At 39.2% G+C, this 27,009-nt stretch overlaps 1 protein-coding gene across 7 annotated transcripts in view; it reads left to right on the top strand.

The window, feature by feature from the left end:
* LOC145358184 (kynurenine--oxoglutarate transaminase 1-like) overlaps positions 1–25,559 on the top strand; it is a 247,401-nt gene extending 221,842 nt beyond the window's left edge. For 3 of the 7 annotated variants that reach the window (XM_080211952.1, XM_080211953.1, XM_080211955.1), the window contains exons 2-14: positions 225–356; positions 3,307–3,365; positions 6,054–6,195; positions 9,483–9,632; positions 11,813–11,899; positions 12,987–13,112; positions 17,303–17,423; positions 18,866–18,942; positions 19,627–19,716; positions 21,102–21,288; positions 21,783–21,850; positions 23,375–23,461; positions 24,662–25,559. In XM_080211952.1, the coding sequence (XP_080068078.1) occupies positions 285–356; positions 3,307–3,365; positions 6,054–6,195; positions 9,483–9,632; positions 11,813–11,899; positions 12,987–13,112; positions 17,303–17,423; positions 18,866–18,942; positions 19,627–19,716; positions 21,102–21,288; positions 21,783–21,850; positions 23,375–23,461; positions 24,662–24,730 (1,335 nt within the window). In that variant the 5' untranslated portion in view covers positions 225–284 and the 3' untranslated portion in view covers positions 24,731–25,559. Of the gene's footprint in view, positions 1–224; positions 357–1,426; positions 1,460–3,306; positions 3,366–6,053; positions 6,196–9,482; positions 9,633–11,812; positions 11,900–12,986; positions 13,113–17,302; positions 17,424–18,865; positions 18,943–19,626; positions 19,717–21,101; positions 21,289–21,782; positions 21,851–23,374; positions 23,462–24,661 lie in introns of those variants that run through there. The other 4 variants (XM_080211959.1, XM_080211956.1, XM_080211957.1 and 1 more) reach the window with 2 other exon arrangements.
* Positions 25,560–27,009: the final 1,450 nt, after the last annotated feature.

Below are 27,009 nucleotides of genomic sequence, written 5' to 3'. Positions count from 1 at the left end.
GGGTGCTCTGGTTTCCTTCCACAGTCCAAAGATATGCAAGTTCGGTGGATTGGCCGTGGTAAATGTGTGAGATTATGGGGATAGGGCAGGGAAGAGGGCCTGGTAAGAAACTCTGTCAGAGTTGGTGCTGACGATGGGCTGAATGGCCTCCTTCAGTAATGTAGCGATTCTGTGATATCTATAATTATAAGTTTATTCAGTGTTTGTGCTTTCATTTTCAACAGATAATGATCAGAAGACTGGGTGAGTTGTAAATAGCCCTAATTACAGAGGCGATAGCAGATATGCTGAGGGCACCAACACACACAATCATAAGAAATAACAGTTTGATTAACAACATTTTGCACAGAATAAAGGTGAATAGTTCTCTTTCTGCAATAATTTAGCATGAAGATTTGGGTAGCAGCAATGGGAGATATCTTTTGTGATGTATTAAGTGTTTCAAATATAAATTGGTTACCCTAACATAGTGAAACATGGCATCTGCTTTGTACATGCAGTTTCTCACAGCTAACAATGACCAATTTGTTTTAGGTGATGTTGATTGGGAGAAGGTTGTTGACCTGAAAATCAGGAGGAAGTTACAGCCTTCTTACCAATAGGTGAAACCAAATTTTCCACTTGATGAAGCACACAGAACCTCAGTCCAAAGGATGACATCCGTCAGAAGCACAATGCATTGTTGGTTTTCATAGTGTGCTCAGCTTCCAAATAGACCTTGCTCGCTCTGTGCCGTATTGAAACTTATATGACTATTCAGAAATTATTTGTGTTATACACAAACTATTCAACTTAAAGGCTATCAGTTAATAGAATGAAGTATTAAAAATGATAAATTAGTAATTGAAATTCGAGCCGGAAATAAAATACAGCAAAGTATTGGAGATATAAAGGAGATTGTTTAGCATCTAAAGAGAAAAGATATGTTATGATATTTTACCTTTGAACTCTCAATCTCGTGAACAGGCTGATTGAGTTGTTTGAGACCATTCAGATGACAGAATCATAGAATCCCTACAATCCAGAAGAAGGCTCATCAAGTCTGTGCCGACTCTCTGACAGAGTATTTTACCCAGGCCCGCTCCCCTATCCTATCCTTGTAACTCCACACATTTACCATGGATAATCCATCTAACCTACACATCTTGGGACACGAAGAAGCAATCTACCTAACCACATTTTTGGATTGTGGGAAGAAACCGGAACACCCGTCGGAAACTCACGCAGTCAAATTCCATGCAGAATGTCATCCAAGGCCAGAATTGAACCTGTGTCCCTGGCACTGTGAGGAAGCAGTGCTAGCCACTGTGCCACCATGCTGCAAAGTAATTAGTGTCATTTTGATCATTAGAAGAGGGACAGCTGATGAAGATTGATGACACAATCATGATTTCATCTGAGGAGAATTCAAGAGACTCCATTTTATTGGATAGCAAGTTAGAAGTTCTAAGAAGTTAAGGTTAACAGAGTAGTAGTGACAGTTGATGTTGGTATTATTTCGAGCCATAGGTATTGTATTTGCAATCAGGAGACTGTAGCAAGCTAGTGTTCATCAAACATATTGGAATAATTGAGTACAAGATACTTAGTGTAAAGTTAACGTGGTAGGTTAACAACACATTATGAATGCAAGTTGTTGTTTGTAAGAAAAAATATCTGAAGATGCATCACAGATTGAAATGTGCATTCTCCCTGTTGACACCCCAAAACACCCCGAAAGACTGCCAGATGATTGTTCTCTGTTTTTCAACATCAACTGATGATATGTTACACGTCGCCATCCTCCTCTACTTTTTATTTCATTGTATCTTTGTTTTTTCACTCTACTTATTCTAGATGCTAGTTCAGCTCATGGTAGTATTCTCACGTCCAGATAAGAAGGTTTTACGTTCAAGCCCCTCTGCCTAATTTTGTGTACATGTTCTAGGCTGGCACTTCATAATATTACCATGGGAAGGTGCCAACCTCTGGGTGAGTCATTAAATAGAGGCACTGTCTACCTTTTCAGGTGGAAGTATAAGATTCTGTGGCATAATTCAAAAAAGAGATGGGCAGTTTTCCTGATGCCCTGGTCAAACTTTATCTCTCAATCAACATCACCAGTTAACTTGTTTCATTGCTGTTTATGGAGCAAGCTGGCTGCTGTATTTGTCTACATAACAAAAGTGGCAGTGACCATGCTTCAGAACTAATTTGTTAATTCTGAAGTGCTTTGGAATGTCATGAGCAAATTAAAGGCTTTGTGCTGACATTGTGAACGTTTGGCCCAAGGTTTGTTATACCTTTTGCATGTCCGTTTTGTATCAGCTTTCTGTAATTTGCAACCATCTATTCCAGTTGATTTGTAGATTGTTGTAACTGCTGTCATCTGCAAGAGCATTGCAAATGAATCACCAAAATTGGACCAATAGGTCTGTGCTGGTATTTAAGATTCATGGCAGCCCCCTCTCACCTTGTATCATTTCAGCCTATTCACATATCCTTTTATTCCTTTGTCCTTTATGTACTTAACCAGTTTTCCCTTAAATACATCTATGCTACTTGCATCAACTACTCCTGTGGTGGCTAACTCCAAAATCTAATCACCCTTTGGTTAAAAATGTTTCACCTGGATTTCTTATTGGATTTATTATTGACCATCTTAAACTTTGGGTCCCAAGGTTTGGACATCACTCCAAGTGGAAATATCTGTACTCCAGCCCCATCAAAGATATTTCCCAGTGATCTTTTTCTACAGAAGGTGGCCTCATCTGTTTTATCTTTCCTAATAGTTATAACATGTCAGTTATATTATCCCGATGAATCTTTTTAACACATTTTTGAATCCTTCAAAATCCTGTTTGCAACTTCTCTGCATTTGAATTTTGTTCCTTTAGAAATGAAGTGCAGTGCTTTGACGTTAACCTGAATTGCTACTTTAGTAACATTGTTAATGTGTACCACCAGATCCATTTATGTCTTCATCTCATCAGACAATTCTCCAGAATTGGTGACCTTCTATTCCTACAAAATGCACATATCACCTCTCCCCAGTTTTACAGAAATTAATCCGCTATTTACACAACCATCTACAGTTTATTGATATCTTGTGTTTTGTCGTAATTCCTCAGTATTAACTATATTCCCAAATTTGTCTGTGGAAGTTTGCTTCCCCTGTCAGAGGTGTCCAAGCTTTTGTGGTTTGAATAGTATCATGGTCATAAACAGTGATTAACTTTTGTTGTGGTTTGGTATTGTTCGTTTTAATTGCTCGATTGTTGTATTCTGGCTATTGTAAGTAAAATCTGTTCTCTCTTCATTATTCAGGTAAAGATGTCCCGGCAGATACATTCTCGGAGAATTGAAGGATTAGACAAGAATATTTGGTAAATTTGTTTTGATTATGGGGGTTAATTTGATTACAAAAAGACATTGAGGAACCTTGCCTGCTGTCAGGTATCAGTGGATAGAATATCTTGGTCCAGTACATTTTACCTTGGCAGTGGCAAGATACTTCACATTGTCTATTCAAAGAGATCATGGAGAGCTGATGTTGTGAAAACCCCTACAGTTTCATGACTCAGCATTTTACAGGATTGCTTCAAATTTGTTCTTTCTTAAAGTTATAGATTATAGTTTTTAAAAAATCATGGGCAAGAAATCAGGCCTGGTTACACCTCTCCTTTGGCTGCTTAGAAATCCAAAATAGAGGTTACACCATTTGTACTTGTGATAGAAATCATGCTAAATATCATCGTCTTACAGGTGTTAGGATGCACAATGAACATTTTTGTAGGGAAGGCAGATAATGGCATCAGCCCGCTGTTATGGTTCAGCCAGAAACTCCAAAGTGTTTTGAAGCCCGCCTGAGTCATAAATTTTGCATCTTGCATTTGACTAGGATAAGCATGAGATGTTTCACTTTCAGATATGATTCAAGCGACTCGCTAGGGATCTTTTCTCAAACAAAGTTTACTTAAGAATATAGTAAACATATCAATTAAAAACAAAACAACCACTATAATCACCACCACAATCCTTAATCAATATCTCTAATGTGCTTCAGTTAAAACCAAAACCCATATACCACAGAAAACCTTTTTCCTAGCAGTTTGCCAGAAGGGGACTATAGTCTACTTTGAACATGTGGGCAACACACCTCTTACTTCTAGGCAAGTAAGAAAACACTGACCGATCCTGTGCTTTCTAAAGTGATGGATATGGTTTTATGAGGAAAAACAACGTAAAATCCTAAACTCGAGATTGGAGCTGTCAGTACAGTCAGGATGTCTTCAGTGGGGCTCAGAGTGATTATTCCGCCACCATTGAGGAAGCTGGTGTTCGAGAAGCTACATGAGGGCCAATGCAGAATCATATGCATGAAAGAAATGGTGGTCTGGACTTGATGTGGAACTTGAGGATAAAGCTAGAACATGTTCTTGTGAGAAGGTAAGAAACCTGTCACCCTTAGCATTGCCACAACCATGGGAATGGCCTGAAGAGGCTTGACAATGTGTGCATCTGATTTTGTAGGACCTTTTGAAGGACGTATGTTATTAGCAATGATTGATGCTCACACCAAATGGCCAGAAGTCACTGTGTTGACATCTACCTCACCTGAGAAGACTATTGAGAAGCTAGAAGAAATATTTAGTGGCTCTGGATTTCCTGAACAACTAGTAAGTGACATCAGACCTCAATTTTTCTCACCAGAATTTGAAAAACTGCCTACAAGAAAACTGCGTTCAACACTTTATTTCCACACCGTATCACCCTACTACTAATGAACTAGCAGAATGCTTCGTCCAAACCCTGAAACTCACCTTGAAAGCAACCAAGAAGCAGGATTCACTGATCAAAGAACAGTACGGCACAGGAACAGGCCCTTCGGTCCGCCAAGCCTGCGCTGATCTTGATGCCTGCCTAAATTAAAACCATATGCACTCAGAGTCCATATCCATCCATTCCCATCCTGTTCATGTATTCATCTAGATACCCTTTAAATGTCACTATTGGCACCATAATAACTTCCTACTGGTCTACTGGAACACCAGACATTCCATGACCAAGACCTCCTGCCTTACTCAAGGCAGCTGTGTTCCGTATTCCATCTCAGGAAACTGCCAAAAACTAAGGAAATTATGTGGCACAAATGGCTCAGCAGAAGACAAGGCAAAACACAGTTTTCTATCAGGGTCAAGGAGTTTTGGTTTGGGAGATATGCATTATTACCATTGTCTTTGCACAAGCTGGAACTGGCTCATACTGTCCAGACCAGAGATTATGTTGTCTGGAGGAGCTATACAGACCAGTTATTGGCTGGAAGAATAGATCTGCCAAATCTGGAGCCTGATGAAAAGTCAGGATCAGACTTAAAAAGTCCTGACTTGAACCTTTCTACAAACTCTACACCATTGAAGAAAACAGCACCTCAATTTTTGTTCTTGCGTCAATGCTGGTTAAACCAGCCACTAATGACTTTATAGAAAGTCAAAGACTCCAGAGATTCCCATCGCCAGAGGTTCACCATCAATCGTTCCAAGAACAACAAACTGAGTTGTTATTAGTGACTGACTTATTGATGTTCGTATTGAACTTCTCTCAGGACGTTCAATTTAAGGTGGGTGGGGAGAGGAATTGTCATGTATTTGTATTTATTCATATTGGTTCACTGAAGCTGTGTTGTATTATTGTACGCACCAAAATTTGTGTAATAAACCCATTGTGAGAAACAAAGAAGCAGCCATGGAAGAGATCACACATCATTAATAAAACTCTGTTCATTTTAAATCAAAGTCTGCCCCATGTATCACATCTCCAATACGAAACAATACACACGTCCCATGGCAGAATACATTTTAAAAATGGAGGTGATTCTATTGTCCATTTTACAGGAGTGAAGACATTGAGATTGGGTTTATCTCAATCACTCTTTAACCTGGTATTAGTCAGTAGCCTGGTACCTAAAGACTGGTTCCCCTTGCAGCAGGATAGTTGTGCCAAGTAGTACCAAGGAGAGAAGTGTGAAACAACTAAAAAGATTTTTAATGTATGTTTTTTTCCAATGTTTTCAGGGTAGAAATTACGCAGCTTGCTGCTGATCATCCAGTTGTCAACCTGGGGCAGGGATTTCCTGACTTCTCACCTCCAAATTTTGTAAAAGAAGCTTTCATAAGGGCCATAAACAGTGACCTGAACCAGTACACTAGGGCTTTTGTGAGTATTTATTTTTGATAATACGACATAAGATTCCTCAGTGCACTACAGTTCTTGAACTAACTATGAAGAGAGGTTTTATTGTGCATTTTGAGATGGGCCATATACCGTAACATTATAAAGGGATATTCCCAAAATTTTGTTCACTCAGCTGGTATAATTGCAGCTAACACTCCACTGCACATTTGTTTGGTAGTACGGAACTTGAGTGTTGCCATACAAAGAGACATGTTAAAGCTCTTTATCATCGGAACACTTCATAAGAACAGTAATATAACAGTCCAAAGATGTGCAGGTTAGCTGGATTGGCCGTGCTAAATTGCCCTTTTGTAAATACATGGGGTTATGGGAATAGGGCCTGGGTGGAATTATGGTAGGTGCAGACTCGATGGGCCAAAAGGCCTCCTTCTGTACTGTAGGATTCTATGATTCATAACGAGAAAACATCAATTGTACTGTGTGGAAGGGGAAAGATGATAGGTTGACTGGTTGGTAGGGGTATTGCCATGGGGAAATGATGATGAAGACTGATATAACTGCCAAACATTGTTTGAGATTTAAACCAGGCAGCTTGACTCTGGTCAAGGTATTGCCCTGGGGGAATGAATCAGCAAATGGCTGTCACTTATTTTGTTTAGCTGAAACAGGTGCAATGCGTGTACCTGTTCTTTCTGTCTGCAACAAACAGGTCTTGTGTATTGATATATGTAGCTTCTAGTACACACACATGTACCATGTTGCGAGTCCAATTGACAATCTTCAATTGACTGTAAGCATTTTCTTGGCAAACTGAGAATTATTTAGCAAATGTTGTCCAATTGCAAAATCACATCTAATGTTAGGCATTGCGTTGAGTTTTGCAAGCGTAGGCTGATTGAGTATGGTCTGCACCTTATCCATTATGAGCAGTGGAAGGGACATGCTGTCTGATATGATCTGCCAGTCTTTGGGATTCACAGCCTACATACCAAGTATTACACCAGCACTGAAATTCAAGTACCAGATTACCGATTTGTGTTTTTTGTCCAGACATCAGCATCCTGTTAGTGGTGAATAACACTTCTATGCTACTGCATAGTGGTAGTGTGAAACACCTAGCTTCACGTATTGCTCAATTTTTTTTATCCCTCCAGGATAATCTGAAGTAGACTGAGACATTAAAATTGAGGGTGCAGATATTTCTGAGGGTTGTGAGGCTGGAGGATCATATAGGACCCTGTCAGCACTGTCCATTCTAACATCCTATCCAAGTGACCATTTGTCATTTGTGAATCTAAACAGTAAGTGGTGGCAACTTATTGAACCGCAAAGTCTTATTCTATTCTAGCATATACTTCACATACACCTTCTATTGGAAGGCTAGCAGAAAACTGGAAGACTGGGTGATTTTTCCACCTCTTACTGAGAGGTGCTGAGCCAATCCTAATGACCTACCAGGCATACTTAAAATCGATTGTGTATTTTTGCAATATTATCCATTGTGGTGCCTTTATTCATTAGACAAGTGGGTGGAGGTATATTTCTTTTCTATTATTGACTTCTTGCGCATCCTCAATTTTAATTGTTTCATTATTGGTGCCTTCTGTTGCCTAAGCCCCTGGTTGTGGAATATTCTCCCTGGAGTATCTGCCTCTCTGTCTTCTTTCATTTCACAAAGCAAGACAGCTTAAATGCTCTTTAAAGCACCATTTGTGTTATTTCCCTGACTGTTTCAATTAGAATTGTATTCCTTTTTTTGCCTATCCATCCACTTTTTAAGTTAACTACTCCCTCATCAAAGATAATTTATGCATAACTTCACCTCAGTGATAAGAAATCTTTCTGTTTCTCATTGCAAACATCTCAGGGAGGATTTCCTGACCTCAACACCAAGGATTAGGCCTAAGCCAGTAAGGTGATGATGATGTCAATAAACGTACATCAAAATTAAGCTTATCATTTTTTTAATTTTAAAAATTATGTAAATTTCCAGTGTGTTTATCATATATGCACTCATTAAATCCTATCCTATAGTGCTCACGATCATGGTTGCCATTACCCGTGTTCTTGCTAATTGCTCCCCATGCCTCAGATCTCAAATTTCTTTCCTCCTATTAAAATTGTTCCATTGTCTAAGCTCTCTGTACTTCTATAAAATCCTCCAGCTCTATAATTGCCAAAACTCTGCCCCTAACTCTCCATTCTTTTGTCCCTGATCTTTCATTAATTTTTCCCTCTTTGTTTGCTGTATTATCAACCATGCCTTCAGTTCTCTATGTTTCAATCCCTGAATTTCCTCCTTCGATGTCCTCTGCCCCTCTATCTTCATATTCTCCTTTAAGGCCTTTAATAAAACCACTTCTTTTGGTTATTGCTCCAAATTTCTCCATTATTTGGTGTCTGTTTGAAGACTCTTAGAATGTTATTCTGCATTAAAGACACTATTTCAAATTCAAGAGTGACACACTCAAAAACAGTCTCACAGGCCTATGGTAAAGCAATTATAATTGTTTCATTTTACATTTTGGGATTTTATTTTTACTGATTTCTCTCTTCTCCTCCCTCCCATCTTAACTCTGGGTCTGGCAATATTTCAGAAGTGCTGGTCTATGAATTCACACTCAAAGATATGCAGTAACAGACCTCCCAAATGCCATTATTAAAAGTGAAGTGAGCAGAAAATGACCAGATTACTACAGTCTCTAAAATTTAATGAGGGAGGTTATAGTTATGGTCCTGGGCTAGCAATCAGGATGTTGTAAATGCAACTGAACTGACAGTTGTGAAATTGGTCGTTTGTGAGCTCAAACAGGAATAAATGACCATGTCGTAAAAACCCATCTGATTCACTGATATCTTTCAAGGAAGAGCATCTGACCTACAGCCTGACCTACACACAATAGTATACAGTGTGGGTAATTCCTCTGTGGTGACTGAGAAAGTAGAAAAATCCAAGGCAACTAGTTTCAAGCAAAACAAATATCATTGTGCAAGTGTTTCCCATACCCTGAACAAAATTGATTTCAACCAACAATTGTAAGACAACGGCAAAGCTGGCTTTTGTGAGTAAACAAATCTAAAATATGTTCTGTTTCAAAATGCTACATTACAGAAATGATGGTTTAATCTTTTCAACACATCTTTTAAAGATTTGCTGGCCAACAAAATATTTTAATGAAGTAATGGTTATTTCTAGTGCAGACTAGCTTAACTGATGTTAGATCCTTCATTTATGCGTTCAGTAAAATGTGTTGCATTTCCATCATGTTTTCATCATTGTTCTCCCTTTCTTTCTTGCTCCTTCTCAGGGTCATCCTCCATTGGTAAAAATCCTAGCAAAGCTTTTTGGGAAATTGTTGGGAAGAGACATTGATCCATTCACTGAGGTGTTGGTGACAGTCGGAGCATATGAGGCCTTGTTCTGTTTCTTCCAGGCATTAATTGATGATGAAGATGAAGTAGGTGAAAATTGTCAGTGTCCCAGAAAAGTTACACTCTCTAGAACAATACTCTTCATAGTATTCATTTTTATGTAGAGATTTTCATGACTGTGTTCAATCATTTCCGAGTTGAAATGTTAAGCTTTTAAATTAAACATTCCTAGTTATTGTGTTGTACTTGAACCCAATGTAACTTATTATCCACTGGTTTGATGAGGCCTTATGGCACAGTGAGTAGTTTCCCTGTCTCTGAGCCAGGAGCTTTGGTTTGAGTGCCAACCCAGGGATAATTGGCCAGGGAAAATGCCTTCATAACACAGCCACCAATTTGAGTACCAACTTGCAAAATCCTTCAAACATGCCAATGGCAGGCAGTAAGAGTGGGAGAGACTCCTGGTTAGTCACGCCTTGATGTCCAGCAGCACCCTTCAAGCTATAAGTCTCTGATGACAAGCTAGCAACCTGTACCAGGAAAAAAAATCATTCTGGAAACAAATGAAAGTCTGCCTTCTGCACCATGAGGTGTGGGAACTGAAACAAGAAAGCAGATAGGTTTATTGAAGGCTGCTTTAATTGGCTCAAAAACATTTATTGACCGCCTGGAAAAATTACATACTATGTAATCTTTGTCATTTTCTTTTAAAAATCAAATGTTTCATGTTAGTGTGATTAATAGGAGGTTGAGTGGTGTAGTGATAGCATCCCCACCTCTGAACCAGAAGCTCTGGATTGAAGGACCCTGGTTATCAAGTCGTGGAGTGGATGATGCTTTCATAATGTGGCCAAACAGGTTGATTATCAACTTGCAAATATTTCCAATTTGCCTGGGCAGGTGGTAAGAATGGGAAAATCTCTTGGTCAGCCAGAATCTGCATAAGGCAACAGCAAATCTTGGCTGTACCCTATCAAGAATGCATGGAAATCCACGGTCACCAATGCCATCTTAGATCATGGTAGCTCAAGAAAGAATGAGTGTAATTAACATCATGGCTAGCTCGACTTGGAGGGGTTTACAGAAGGCTTGATCCTGTGAGGAATCAGAAGATCGTTTTACATTTTATCAATTAAATAAAGTCTCCTTCAGCTGGCTGCGCTTCACAAACTCAGCCTCTTTATTAGAAATAATAGATAAAGGCATCAGAGATTATTATTGGAGATGATACAGACACACAACTGAAAGCTCCCTGTTCAATGTACTTGGTTTGTCATCTCACGATCGTGAAGATTTTTCTCAAAGGAATTCCTTCTTTATGGTAGAATTTTGTGGTGTTTAATAAAACTCAAACTTGCTTCTGACTCTCAACATCTTCTATAGTTAGTCATATATCAACATGTTTATCTGCATGAAAATTAACTTGTGCTTGAATAATAAACAAACAGAAATTCATTTAATTCAACCAAGGTAGCTTAGCTATAGAACATAGAACAGTACAGCAAAGTACAGGCCCTTCGGCCCTCGATGTTGTGCCGAGCTATGTCCAAACCCAAGATCAAGCTATCCCACTCCCTATCATTCTGGTGTGCTCCATGTGCCTATCCAATAACCACTTGAAAGTTCCTAAAGTGTCCGACTCCACTATCACAGTAAGCAGTGCATTCCACACCCAATCACTTTCTGAATAAAAAAACTACCTCAGACATCCGTCCTACATCTCCCACCATGAACCTTAAAGTTATGCCCCCTAGGAACAGCTACATGCACCTGAGGAAATAGTCTCTGCATGTCCACTCTATCTATCCCCCTCATTATCTTATAAACCTCTATTAAGTCACCTCTCATCCTCCTCTGCTCTAAAGAGAAAAGTCCCAGCTCCCTCAACCTTTCAATTGATTGCCTATTCGTTTTATGCCATGGACTACTTTGTTCAGCTTGTTAACTCTTACAATTTATTTTGACTCAATTTTATGATTGTCAACAACCAATGCAGAAAAAAATACGCATTCCCACAACTCCATGGCTGCTGGGTAAAATTGAATGACCAGATAAATATCTTATGAACACCATCCCGCTTGACTCAGTTAGCAAATTGGAAGTATAACTCAGTCATATAGATCAGAAGGTGTCAGATTTGATTTCTAATCTATGCTAAGTCTGATCTGAGCATCAGCTGGGTGGCAGCAGCATATCTGATCTGGGAAGAGGGAAAGATCCAGGATTCCCGCCATTGATTGAAACTACTTCCTTTGCTCCAAAACAGGTGATTATTATTGAGCCTTACTTTGACTGTTACGAACCAATGGTGCGAATGGCAGGTGGTCATCCAGTATATGTCCTGCTGCATCCGGTGAGTCTCTGCAGCTAAATCAAACTGATGACAACTGCTGCCTTCTTTAATGGATAGAATGATAGTATGATTCATGTTCTGATTTCGGAGGTCAGAGCCTAATGATGGAGTTAAGACTCAGTTCATGCTCTGAGATCTAAGGATAGAATCTAACGATGGAGTTAAACTCAGTTCATGCTCTGATTTCTGAGGATAGAGTCCAGCAGTGGAGTTAGAACTCAGTTTGTGCTCTGACCTCTGAGGATAAAGTCTAACAATGAAATTAAAAGTATTAGTTCATTTAAGTTTTCATTTATAGTTTTGCGTAAAAAGAATACCAAGTTAAATAAATAATGTCTAATATTTTCCACTCACTGAAGGAGCACTCAGAAGACCCTGAAGAATTCTGAAAAAAGATGCATTAAGAAAATGTAAAACACTCTGGGATTCTAAAATCCGCAGTGGCAATTTTATTTCTGATACAAGACAGGAATATATGCTGTAGCTGACCTTGTACACTAGTGAGGACCATGGCACAAGTTTCTGGTTGAGTGTTAATGGTCTCAAATTGCTACCTTAGAGATAAGGTAAAAAAAAATGGATTTTAATATGAGATGAGATCCTGCAGTTATTCAAGTAGGGGGAAGACATCTAAAGACTCCCATGGTATGATTTTTACTCTTACACACAGTAATAATTTTGTTATAAGATAAGCAACAGTTAGCAGTTTAACCAGAGAGCCATTTCTTACAATCTTTCAAGGTGACTTTGCCAAGGGTTATGTTTAATTCGGAGTCTGCACCAAAAACATGCCTAAATATTCTTGAAATTGTCTCTAAATCACCTCCCAATTATGAATTTAGGGTCTGAAAAACTTTCTAGGACTTTTGCTATAGGAGATATTGTAAATTAGATCCATGAATAGAATGCTATTTCAAATACTCATTTGTCTTTTACTTAACTTGTGTAAACTCTCTTCTGAGGAGCACCAAAAGCAAGTGCAGGAATTAAATGTGCAAATAAGATGGAAAGGATTTCTGTTGACTGGACAATGCAAAAATACCCTTTACAGATTAGAAAGTTAAAAGGTTACCTATTGTCATTTCAGAAACCTGTATCTGGAAGGTTGATGACCAGTGCTGACTGGGTATTGGATCCTGATGAACTTGCAAATAAATTCAGCAAACGTACTAAAGCAATCGTTATTAATACTCCAAACAACCCTCTTGGCAAGGTAAGAGCGAAGAGGATTTGTGCAGTTATAGGCAGGTTCTTGGCAACTGCTAGTGATTTAAGGGTTGGTAAGAATTCAAGACCAAATCATTTTTCAGAATGGAGGTCTGTGACCAGTGGTGTGTTGCAGGGATCAGTGCTGGGTCCACTGTTGTTTGTCACTTATATAAACGATTTGGATGAGAATGTAGGAGGCATGGTTAGTAAGTTTGCAGATGACACCAAAATTAATGGTGTAGTGGACAGAAAAGAAGGTTACCTAAGACTACAATGTGATCTTGATCAACTGGGGCAGTGGGCCAAGGAATGACAGATGAAGTTTAATTCAGATAAATGTGAGATGATGCATTTTGATAAGACAAATCGAGGGCAGGACTTATACGTTAATGGTAGGGTCCTGAGGAGTGTTGTTGAACAGAGGTGCATGTACGTGGTTCCTTGAAAGTGACAGCAAAGGTAGGATGGTGAAGAAGGCATTTGGCGCACTTGCCTTCATCGGTCAGAGCAGTGAGTACAGGAGTTGAGATGTTACGTTACAAGACATTGGTATGGCCACATTTGAAGTACTGTGTACAGTTCTGGTCACCTTGCTATAGGAAGGATGTTATTAAACTGGAAAGGGTGCAAAAAAGATTTACAAGGATGTTACCAGGTATGGAAGGTTTGAATTATAAGGAGAGGTTGGGTTGGCTGGGACTTTTTTCCCTAGAGCGTAGGAGGATGAGGGGTGACCTTTTAGAGGTTTATAAAATCATGAAGGGCATAGATAAGGTGAATAGCCAAGACCTTTTCCCTAGGGTAGGGGAATCCAAAACTAGAGGCGTAGGTTTACGGTGAGAGGGGAAAGATTAAAAAGGGACCTGAGGGGCAACTTATCCACAGAGGATGGTGCCAACCGATGTTGGCGATTTAAATTGTGTTGAATGGTTCCCATCAGCACAATTATCCAGGGGAAGTTAACCCTTCTGGACCATTGTCAGGTAAATCCTTATTTGGGAACTTCCAGCAGAGATTCCCTTGCACATCTTTAGGGTAACCCCCAAATCCAGCTCTGGGAAGGCAGAAAGTTATGGCCTATTGACAGGTACAGATTAATGTTATTCCTTTGGCATAAATGGGCTGCGTGTTTTCATAAACAAACTATCGAAATCTCTTCCCACTTGCTTGTAGGAAACGTACACTCTCGTGACACAGCATTTTACAGACAACTCTAAATAAGATCTTCTTGTCTGCATGCACTGAGTTGGTCCATATGTATAGGCACATTGGCCATGCCTACCTGCTTCTATTTCATATGTAGTCATAGGCTTCAAGGTGTTAAAAGAGAATGGTAGATTTGAAAGTTCTGGTGCATATTTTGAGGTGGCAGGCTTTCCTTCCCCTTTTTATTCTGTTTAATGCTCTAAATTTGCTCAAAGTTGTCTGTCTCTTCAAAGGAAAATCCAGGAATCATAAACTCGGTCTAAAATCACCATTTTAGCTGCTGGATGTTTCTATAGTTAGCCAAAACATTAGCAAAACCTCTACTACAGCACCACCTACAGGCAATATTTTAATTTTGTTTTAAGGTAGGTTGCCTGCCTTGAATTTTCCCTTGAAGCTGAAGGGCAATCTTGAATTGGATCTTCACAAATCCTTTGCTGATGTGGATACTTGGTGTACAAATAGAAAAGTAAAAGTTCTCCAGGATGCCTGATTGTGGTCACTCAGAATGGAACATAGGGCAACCCGATTCATAAATACAAAGGAGGCATCACAGCAATTCCTAACACACCTGATTTAACTACCTAGTTATCATTGTTGCTGTTCAGCTACATCAGTCACGAGAGAGAGTGGAAAGATGCTTATCTAACTGGAGAGAACTATGCAGCAATGTTCCCCAAGATCAGTTTTAGAACCATTGCTTTTCATGTGTATAAATGACCTGGGCTTGGGCATAGGGAGTGCAATTTTGAAGATTGCAGGTGATAATAGTCCAGAATTAAGGGTCATAATTTGAGGATAATTCCTTTTGGGACTGAAGTGAGGAGAAATCTCTTCACCCAGAGAATGGTAAATGTGTTGCATTCACTACCACAGAAAGTAGTTGAGGTCAAAACATTGTCTGATTTCAGAAAGAAATTAGGATCAATGGATATGGAGGAAGGAGGGATCAGGATATCATAGAAACCCTGTAATACGGAGTACGTTTGGCCCATCAAGTCTGTACCGACCACAATCCCACCCAGGCCCTATCCCCGTAATCCTACACATTTACCCTACTAATCCCCGTGAGACTGAGGTCAACATAGCATAACCAATCAACCTAACCCACACATCTTTGGAGTGTGGGAGGAAACCAGAGCACCCGGAGGAAACCCATGCAGACATGGGGAGAATGTGCACACTCCACACAGACAGTGACCGATGCAGGAATTGTATCCGGATCCCTGGTGCTGTGAGGCAGCAGTGCTAACCGCTGTCCCACCGTGCTGCCCAGATTGAATTTGATGATCAGCCATGATCATAATGAATGGTGGAGCAGACTCGAAGGGCCAAATGGCTTACTCCTGCTTCTAGTTTCTATACAAAATTTGATAATGTGGGCAGGGTAGACTTTCTCCAGCAAAATTCCGTTATCTCCCACTCATGAGCAAGAGCAGTTGGAATCCCTGCCAAAAAACTAATATGTGAGCTGGAAGAAGCAGAACTTGCTTCTGAGACCTGAGAGATGCTGTAATTGTGACTATTTTCATGAAAGGTGACGAGTCCGACTTCAGTAACTATAGAGGAAATTTTTTGCTGTCAGTCGCAGGCAAGAGTCTTCCTTAATCGCCTTCTCCTGAAGAGCTCCTCACAGATTCACAATGTGGATTCTACCACTAGGGAGCACAATGCACATTATCTTCACTGCGCAACAGTTACAAGATAAATGCAGGGGAAAGCATCAGTCCTTGTACATGGCCTTTTTTGACCTCCCAAAACCTTTGGCACTGTCAAACCGTGAGGAATTAATGAGCATCCTCCTTCCTTTTGACTGTCCCTGAAAGTTTATCACCACCCTGCCACCTGCTCCACAATGATATGCAAGCCCTGATTCTGATCAACGGATACACCAGACACCCAATTCATGTTCCAACTAGGGTCAAGCAAGCCCGTGTCATCGAACTGCTTCTTCTCAATCTTCCTTGCTGCAATGCTCCATCTCACACTTGATGCACTCCCTGCTGGAGTGGAACTAAACTACAGAACAAATGGGAATCTATTCACCCTCTGCTGCCTGCAGACCAGAACTGCAGTACTGATGATGCTTATGTATGTGCACCCTCAGAGGCCGAGCTCCAAGTCATCGTCAACACCTTCACTGAAGCATATCCTGGGATGTACCATGGATTACAGCAGCTCAAGAAGGCATGTCACTACCATCTTCTCAAGGGCAGTCAGGGGGTGGGTGATAAATGTTGGCCAAGCCAGCAATTCCATGAATGAATAAAAAAAAGGATGCCCATGACCTTTTGTGGATTGTGACTAATTACTTTATCTTCGCCTCAACAGAGGACACCCTCTCATCCCAAAATCAATCTAGTGAATCTTTACTGCATCTCCTCTAAGATATCCTTAGGTACGAAGATCAAAGCTACACAGAATACTCCAGAAAGTAGATTAACTGCTCATTCATTTCCTTGCTGTTTGTGGAGTAAATGTTGTGGGGTAAATAGTAGCCACAACAAGAAGCACTTCATTTTATGTGAAGTGTTTGAGGATGTTCTTGAAGTATTATGAGGTGTTCTACAAATGCAAATTATGTTTACTATTTCAATGACATGGTGAACTAATTTTTTAATGTATTTTTGTCACTAAACGGAATACCCAAAAAAAATTATTTTCCTCCATGAAAATGAAGGCAGCTTGTGTTTGATACAACATCTGTTGCTTGTGAAGGACCAAAAATCATTTCCACTTCAGTCAGGTATGTTCTCAATGAGGATTAGATGATTTTTTGAAGCATAAATATTCTGGCTTGTGACTGACATTCCTATGTAATGAGCAGACAGGAATAGAGTCATTTCCATGAACAGGGGAGCCTTAAGAAAGATGAAAGAAAAATTAATCTAGCAGGACATAGTACAAAGAAGGAAGGAGATTTAGGTTGATTTCCATTTATTTCAAACATACTGCTTAACAATTGCTCTTTGTTTTACCCTAACTTAGGTTTTCAAACGGGAGGAGTTGCAGGTAATCGCAGACCTGTGTGTGAAACACAATGTGCTGTGCATTAGTGACGAGGTATACGAGTGGCTGGTGTATGATGCAAATGAGCATGTACGAATTGGTAAGACAGTTTCATATGTACTTTCTTAGCTAAAAGTGTGCAAACATGAACAGGTCTAGAATGGGAGAACTTGAATTTAGAATCAGTTTTAATATAATCTATCTTGTACCCATTTTGCTTGCTTCATTTTAGGAGATCACAGCAGGGAGTTTAAGGGAATGCAGCAGGGAGTTTAGTAGGTTGTGGCAGGATTTAGAGTGTTTAGGGGAATGTGGCAGGGCATTTAGGGGATTGCAGCAGAGAGTTTAGGAGATCACACTGTTATCCACGGTCTTGCTATAACTGTACCAAAAGAACATAATTAGGTTGTCCTATCAACTTCCCTTCTGTGGAGGGTTAGTTTAGGCTGATGTCCAGCTCTGCCTTTCTGCTACCACTCTGAGCTCAGAAGTCTGTGTACTGCCAGAATGCTTATCCGACATACACTCCTGGATAAATATTTTCAACTCAACATTAGGAAAACTGAAGCCTTTGGCTCCTACCACATGTGTCGCTCACTTGCCACTGATTCCATTGTCATCCCTGACCTTTGTTTAAACTGGCAACCTCAGCATCTTGGCTGACTTTTGAGTTGAGTGTCTATATCTTTTCCATTACTTTGCCCACCTACTTCCACCTCTGCTTCTGTCCCTGCCTCAACCTATCCATTGCTGAATTCTTTACAGATGACTGCACTATCTGCAGGCTCAATGGAGTTGGTTTCCTTGCTGACCTCTCATCCTCTACCCTTCACAAACTCCAACCTGTCAAGAGATTTTTCTGCGATTGATATCCTGTTTCATACCAAGTCTTGCTCGCCTTTCACCCATTTTCTGGCTGTGTACATATTGCACATCGACCTTCCTTTGAATGCCTCAGGATTTTTTTTATGTTAACAGTGTTGCTTCAGTTCTGAAGAAGAATCTGTGAACTCTGCTCTTGTTTCAGATTCCAACATCCATACTATTTTGCTTATTGCTTATTTTATTGTATTCTTCTTATTATTGTTTTGTCCTGACTGAATAAACAGAGTTAATGTTTCAGTTCAAGGACTTTCATCAGAACTGGGAACAGGTGGAAGCAATGTATTGGAATTTCAACAAGTGGAAGGAAGGAGTACAGGGAAAAAGAACAAAAGGGAAAGTTTCCCATAGAATGGAAGACAGGAGATTAAATGACAAAAGATTTGGTGATGCAAGACCGAAGGGAGTGGTAATGGAGCAAGTAAAGAAACATATCTTGTGAGGTTCAACATTGAGCATGGAGTTTTGGTAATGTAAAGCACAGTTAGGAAATTCAGGGCTAGACAGTTATAGCCCGAGCTCCACTACTGCATGTCCTTTGAATGAGGCTCCACACTAGTGCAGAGACCAGCAAATGTTACTCTTATTGTGTTGTCTTCCACTTTCCATCTCCCCTATCTGCTCTTACCCCAGCTGCTATTCATATTTTCCTATTCTTAGCTAGCCTGCCAGGGATGTCGGAGCGGACGGTCACCGTTGGAAGTGCAGGAAAAACCTTCAGTGCTACAGGGTGGAAGGTAAGTAGGAGAAAACTGTCAGAAAATTTGATTGAGTCAAAGACTAATTTTAGTGCTAATCCTTTAGAGTGCTGTTCATAATAATGGGCCATCAGCTTACAGCAGATAAAATCTTGGATCCCTAACTAGCAACAGTAAATTGTATTCTTTAGAACGAATTCCAAAGCATTTTTAACCAGAGAATTATCACATATCCTAAGCAACTTGCTTGGTTTAGGATTTATGACTAATTGATAACTCTCTGCTGGTGCTTTTGGTTACTATGGCTAAATTCTACCAAAGGTGACCTCTTGAGCTGGAGTTGTAGCAGGATTTGGAATTAGCTGCTGTGTAATGGAATGATGAAGTTGATCCTAATTCCCAACATATGGAATCAAGAAATCTATTGCATTGCAACTTAGCTACAATCGTTAGAAACATCAGCGAATTAAGAGGAAATTAAACTTCAATGGTTAGAAATTGGCTGTTTTGATGTTGCACACAGCCACACAACTGGCATTTTCAGTATATTACAGCTTATGTTTTCATATTGACTGTACTTTCAGAGTTAGATCAGCTAATTGTAAGTAAAACTCCCACGTAAAAATCAACCTGTTCATTTTGCACTTTATTTAAGTATAAAATGCAAAAACTCTGGATATTTTCTGGTTGCCAATTTTGTGACATTCTATCTACTTATTGTAGGTTGGCTGGGCAATTGGACCTAAGGACATCATCAAGCACTTGCAGACTGTTCATCAGAACTCAAACTATCATTGTGCCACTGGAGCACAGGTAGGAAGTACCAAAGGGATTACTTTTCACAACTATGTCTGTATCGTGGTGAATGAATTCAGTTATGTGGCCATCAAAATGATAATGTAATGCTGTGGAGCTCACCCTATATTTCATTAGACTTCACATTCTCATTCAGAGGGCTCACTTTCGCTCCCTAATTAGTACAGCAACAGTGAGGCATTTCCATATTTGCTGTTTGTTTCTGAAATTTCCCTGGGCTACCTTACTTACTTCAGAACAATTCCTCCTTCAAAGAAAACATAAACTTATTTCTTGTTGAGATCTTTAGGTCAGCCACGAGTCTTAAAGTACGAAGATCTAATAGCAAACTTACAAATGTCCAAACTAGACCAATGAAAGATCCACGTGTGGAGATACCACCTGACTACGGAACAGAAACGGATTTGCCCCACTTATCTAAACGTAAAATACCCAGCTATTGCATGTCACACAAACACCATTACTCCCATATTCATTGATCTACACTAATTCCTCGTTCCCGACAGATTAGATTTAAAATCTTTATTTTCAACTTCAAATCCCTCAGCAGTCTCGACCCATTCTATATCTACAATCTCTTCCAGTCTTGTCTCTTCCCACAACCTCTAACCTTCTGAGCCACCTGTGTTCAACCTGTACTGACAGTCTTCAGCTATTCCAGACTCTCCCTGGAACTCCATCCAAAAGGTCTTCACCTCTTCCTTTCAAAAATCTTAGAAATCCAATTTCTGAACCAAGGTAACCTTTCCTAATTCTTCCATCATACCATAGCCCCAATAACTATTTATTGTGTCTATTTATTTTTCATCACCTTCAACGGGTGAAGTGTTTGGAAATATTTTCCAAGTTACATAAAAGAAAATTATGGTTGGGTACAGGTTGACAAGATAAAATTAAACTAATGATTAGGTACCTCCAATTGTGAATAGGCATATGTTGGAGTTTAAGCCCACACAGCACTGATCACTGGTAGTTTGCCTACTTAAGAATCACCTTATCCATTACGACATTAATTCGCTGAATTATGTAGGCACGTGGGAACAGTGCTAGGCTGCTGTTTCTGATCCAACTTTCTGTTTTCAGTGAGCCATACTAGCTGGTCAGTCAACAGCAGTTGGCTCAGATAGTGTGGATCCGCTTGGTGGAGGTGTCACACTAGTCACCTACTGTGAATTAATTTAGACCATCCACTGAAAACAGTATCAACTTGGACCCCATTTGAGCCCATAGTTACCTCCATCCATTTTCTCTCTTCACCCTGAAGAAATTCTTCATTGGTGGTTTTCTGTAGATTTACCGCACCAAACTGCATGACACAATATGAAATTGGCTTTTGAATCTGAATTATCATTGAAATAGATTATCTATTTTTTTGTACTCAGCAAGCTGTAGCAGAGGGATTTGTGAAAGAATATGGATGCCTGGGAGCCCCAGAAAGTTATTTCATCAATTTACGCCAGGAGCTGCAACTGAAGCGTGACCAACTTGTTGCCTGTCTCACATCTGTGGGGTTAAAGCCAGTTGTACCAGAGGGTGGTTACTTCCTGACCGTGGACATCTCAGCAGTCAGTGAGTAACTAGATTGGTTGTCACAAGGAAAGTACAAACGAAATAAACAGACTGATGGAGATTTGCAATCTTAATATGTGGCCATAGTGCAATGTGGAACCAGGATAGCTGTTGTTCCAGACACCATGTATCAAATACACTCTTCTAGGTGGAAATGAGGAGCAAAGATGCATGGTATCCATTTGGTTTTGATGTTTAATTTTATTTTTGAATGAGATTTCATGTTACTTTAAGGTATAATTCTCCCCATTTCATGCACAGCATGTAGCCAAGGGTGTGATGAGCTGCTCCGTTGAACCTGGCTGTTAAGATGCACATGAGGCCAACTTAGAATAGAGTCCCCTGCTTTCTCTCTTCACCTTATCCAATGGGGAATGTCTGGCCTCCGCTGATGTATATTTGAGTTATGTTCTATATATTACCACCATAAAATTGAATTAATTATTTTTCATGAGGTAGCTGATTTACTTTTTTTTAATGTCTTTTCCTATCAGAAGTTGATCTGCCAGACGCTGAACAGCCGTATGATTATAGATTTGTGAAGTGGCTCATAACCAATAAGGTGGGTAGCTTTGAAATAGTGGGGCTAAGTATAAAATTGAGGCTAGCTAACTAAAATTTGTAATTGTCCACTGGTCCTGAATATGAAAAGCTTTTTATGACAGCCTTTTTTCAATGACTGAAGCAGAAATAATAGAATAGCAGAATGAATAGAAATAAATCTTCTGTTTATGATTAGATCTATATATTGTTACGGTCAATGCACGTGTAGAATCTTTTGGCAAATTTTCAAACACTCATGGTTCATCAAGATTGCCTATCTCTCATGCCCTTATCACCAGGTAAGTTGCACACTGGTGTTACAGGTTATTAGAGTAGTTCACATCGGAAAGCTAGAACTTGAAGATCCAAAGGGACTTGAGTGTCAGATACACGGATTATTAAAATGTCATGAACAGGTGCTGAAAATAATTGAAAAGGCTAATAGCATGTGGGCCTTTATACCTAGAGAGTTTGAATAAAAGAGGAAATTAAGGTACAGTTATATAAAACACTGGCACATACTATACCTGGATTATAGTGGGCAGTTGTGGGCATCACACCATTGACCTTGGAGAGGGTGCAGCATGGTTTATCAGAATGACAACTCCCAGGGTTTAAATTATGAGCAGAGATTACATAATCTAGGGTTGTATTCCCTAGAATTTAGAAGTTTAAGAGGTGATCGTGTCAGATTTCAAGATGCTAAGGGAAACTGATGAGCTAGATGGAACAAAACCATTTCCACTGGCTGGGAAGTTTTAACAGTGAGAAGTCTCACAATACCAGATTAAAGTCCAACAGGTTTATTTGATAGTAAACACCACAAGCTTTCGGAACACTGTGCCTTCGTCAGGTGAATGCTGTTCCTTCTCTGTTGTGAGACTTCTTACTGTGTTGACCCCAGTCCAATGCCAGCATCTCCACATCATGGGAAGCCTTAAGATGGGGGTGGGGGGGAGCATAAGCTAAAGGTTAATCAGTCCTTTCAGCTACAAAAACAAGGTAGTTGAAGTGAAATTATTTTCCATACATGGCAGTTGATGCTTGATCAGCTTTTAAAGCTGAGATTGATTTTTGTTAACCAAAGGTATTAAGGGGTATGGGGTAAAGGTGGGTATGTGGAGTTAGCTCATAGATTAGCTCATGAATGGTGATCTCATTGAATGGTGGAACAGACTTGAGGGGCCAAATGGTAACTTCTGTTCCTATGTTCATCAAGATCCAGTTTTCACTGTAAAACTAGATGTTGTGCAACTGAAGGTAATGTAACCTCTGTGTATCTCCTACCTATGTATGTTGTCTTCCCTTGGATTTTCCACAGTCATGTAACTGAGGTTAGAAACCCTAAAATGGTGAGAAAGGCACAGGAATATAAACATCTGTTATGCAAAGTTAACTTTTATAACCACAACAGCACCAGGAAAAGTTGGTTATAAAAAGTAAAGAATTGGGTGATCAAGGTAAGTGCAGGTGGTGAGTGGAACCTTCCTACATTAATTGACCAAACAAAATTCTTACTCTTTGCTATAACTTTTATTCACAGGGCTTGGCCGCAATTCCAGTATCTGCTTTCTATTCTTCTGAACACAAAAAGCACTTTGAAAACTTTATCCGCTTTTGTTTTGCTAAGGTGAGCTGCAGTAGAGATTGTGAAGTTCTTGTGGATATTGAGAGTCAACTGCAGCATAGAGATTATAGAACTCTTAAAATACTGTAGTTATGTGAATCTTGCACGCTGCAGTAAATAATAGGGAGCCGGTATCTTTGGGCTTCAAATGCAGTCAGAACCCTACTCCAATTTTAAGTTTTTCTCTGTGTTACATATTCATCCTCCCTCTCCCTACATTATTCAAACTCTGAACAATATGCAGGCATGTGCCAAGTAATTGACCTATTTCTTTTCCAAGTTCCTGTAATCTAGTCAGGAATAATCTCAACAACCACAGAACTATAAAGATCCAAGCCATTGGTCAGCCTTGGCTCGGTGGAAGCAAACTTCTCTTTGAGTCAAATGGTCATGTGTTCAAGCCTTACCCAAGAGACTTGAGACTGATACCTCAGTGCAGTGAGTGTTGGGCATGTCATCCATCAGATGAGACATTAAACGAAAGATTAAGCTGCCCTCTCAGTTGGATATTAAACATCCTATGATACCACTTGGACAAAAGCAGTGGTGTTCCAGTGTCCTAGCTAACGTGTATTCCTTAACAAATATTCAAATAAAGATCATTCGATCATTTACCACTTCTGATGTTGGAATCTTTCTGTGAGCAAATTGACTGTACTTTAAAACTACTTCATAGGCTATGAAGTGCTGAGGGGCTTTTTCCAATCATGAAAACTGCTGTTTAAATGCAATTTATCTTATTCCCAATTTGCATTTCTTCCCAATTTGTATCTTTTAATTTTTTTTTTGCATCACTTTTTTTTCCTATCTATTGTGTGATGGTTTTCTGCCCGTACCCAATGGCAGGAACAGTCCCAAATCTGCTTACAGAATACCTTTCCCCTTATGCAAACTTTCTTTCAGGCTTAACTTCAGAAGACCAGCGCCTACCCTATATTAGTTTGATATCTCCAGTTTCTATGCTATCCATTATGTTGAATTTGAAGGCACCCATAGGTTGTTAGCCTTCTATTCCCCCAAGAATTTGGTTGAAAAACCAGCTTTTTCACTTTGGTTGTTCAGCAGAGATCTGTTACTCTCCCTATTCAGATGCCATTTGATCCCAGATATCAAATTGATAAGAACATTGTGGGAGTGGGCAAATTTAAAGAACTGCAATGTATAAAAGCTGTTTAAACCATTCTCCTGTGTTAAATTCTGTAGAAAGACTCAACATTAAAGAAAGCAGAACAGATCCTGCAAGAGTGGAACAGTGAGATGCTGACCCAGTGATTCCCCAGCAGTGAATTTTTATTTCCTAATTCAGTAACTGGACATTTTTAATCGTATTTATCTTATTTGAAGGAATGTAACATTTTCAAATCATCATGCAAACACTTAGTAATAATGTAGAATTAAAAATGGACTTGGATGTTGCGTATGACAGTCCTCTCTGGCCATGTCTTGAACATTGATGAAACATTAAGCAGTCAAAAGCACTTCAGTCAAGGAATTTCTGATCTCAACCCTGCAGCTAAATGAAGCAATAATGGCAGAGTGAATTACCTCAGTTGCAAAATGTTGCAGAAACTAGTGACATCTGGACCCGAGAGAGTCAGTGACGTGCAAAGAGTCTGAAAAATGTGGACTTGAATCTCAGTGGAAATAAATGAGGTGTTAGTACTAAAAAACTCATAATTATTTTGCTATATTTTGAGTTTATTTTAGATGTTAATATTGAGTGTTATTTAAACCTGTTTATTTCATGCCTTAGTATCTGAGAATTGATTTGAGTCAATTGGCTAATGATTACATAATTGATGTGATTAGTTTTAACCTGATGTGTTTCCTTTTTGCAGCTGTTGGGATTTTATAGATTAATACTGGACTAAGATTTACCATTGTAAATGAGCAGAATGCTATGTGCATGCAACCTATAACACTATGATGATGATCACCCATATAGTTCTGTCAGAAACTCATTGCTGTAACTGAAGATTGTTTTTATATCTCCCGTTCTACATGATTAACTTAAATTCTGCTGCATCCTAATGTAAGAACATGATCTTGAATAAAAATCTTTCAGCATTGTGTGTATAATTAAAAATGTTTTCTTTCTATATTTAATTGGATCTGCCATGCCATTATTCATGCTTTTATATAACTTGGGGCTGATACTAATTCCTGTAAGACAGCTTAGCTGAGACTGATGCAACACCAAGATGGTCTCTGTTCTGAGACTCTTGCTACATCTAAGCAGAAAGGGCAATTGCATCTCATTTTTGTAGAATAGTATACACAAAAAGAATAATTGCAATAATAACACAACAACAATAGATATAGGAATTTCATTACGTTGTCTTCTGCTAATATCACTTCCACTGATTTCTAACCTATTATTTTTCACTAAACTATTAATGAGAATACTTCAAATTTTGTGCTACAATCATGAAATATTCTTCCTGTATGTAATTTTTTTTAAAATCTTGCTTATAAGGATAATACAGTAAAATACTTTTTCACACTGCAAAATGGGATAACTAATTCACCCTCTAGCAGTCTTTCATAAAGAATGACTGGATGTTATGATTATTTAGCTTCCTGAATATCTAGATTGATATTCTTTTTGCTTTACTTTAAGACGAAGGATTTTAATGCCAGGAAATTAAAAATATTTAAAATTTTGTCATCAATCTCATCAAACGCTTTTTAATTATAACATGGACCAGATGGAGAGTAAATTCCAACTAGTTTGCTGTAATAAAACGGGTCTCAATTCTTTATTATTGTGAATTTCCAAGTCATTCTCATGCTGTCTTCTGTTTGCTATTTTAATGACACCGTGTGTAAATTATGAGTAGCTTGTGTTATGGTTTCATTGCCATTATAAATTTAACTGAGAGTCATGATTTTTTTCCCCACATAGTATTGGGATGATAGGAATGAGGGGCAGAAGTAGGCAAATTCAGCCCTTTGAACCTGCACCGCCATTCAATTAGATCATGAATGATCTCTCCCTGGTCTCAAATTCACCTTTCCACCTGATCCCCATGTCCTTTTTTTATTAGAAATATGTCTATCTCCCTCTTGAAACCACTCAACAATTCAGACTCCTTCGTGCTATGGAGCAGTGAGTTCGACAAATTCACCACCCTTTGCGAGAAGTAGTTCCTGGTAATTTCACAAGGAGGCAGGACGCTGGTAAACTCCATTATGTTCATCTCAGGTGAACAAACATAAGCAATGAAATACTGCTGAAAATATTTGGGATCGGTAGCTGACATATAACAATGATTAGCCCATTCTCGTGTTAAAATAGCAGAGGAATGTCAAACATGCAAGTTTGTTAAAATCTAAAATCTGGGCTATTGTCACGCAAACAATATCCATTGACATTTCCCTAAACACATTGCTAGTGACCTCATCAAAAAATTCAACTACATTACTCAAACCATGACCTGTGTCATCACTCGTCAAACATGGGCTCAAATGCATAAGAACTGGTTCTTCTACTTGTAATTAAACATAGGAAGAAATCTATTGAATTATCCAATAATATGTAAATGCTAACA

The sequence above is a fragment of the Carcharhinus amblyrhynchos genome, chromosome 25 (genome assembly GCF_965287045.1).
Source record: "Carcharhinus amblyrhynchos chromosome 25, sCarAmb.v2.hapA, whole genome shotgun sequence".
NCBI classification, from domain to species: Eukaryota; Metazoa; Chordata; class Chondrichthyes; order Carcharhiniformes; family Carcharhinidae; genus Carcharhinus; species Carcharhinus amblyrhynchos.
Note: the sequence above shows the minus strand (reverse complement) of the source record. Positions and strands in the feature narration are given on the sequence as shown.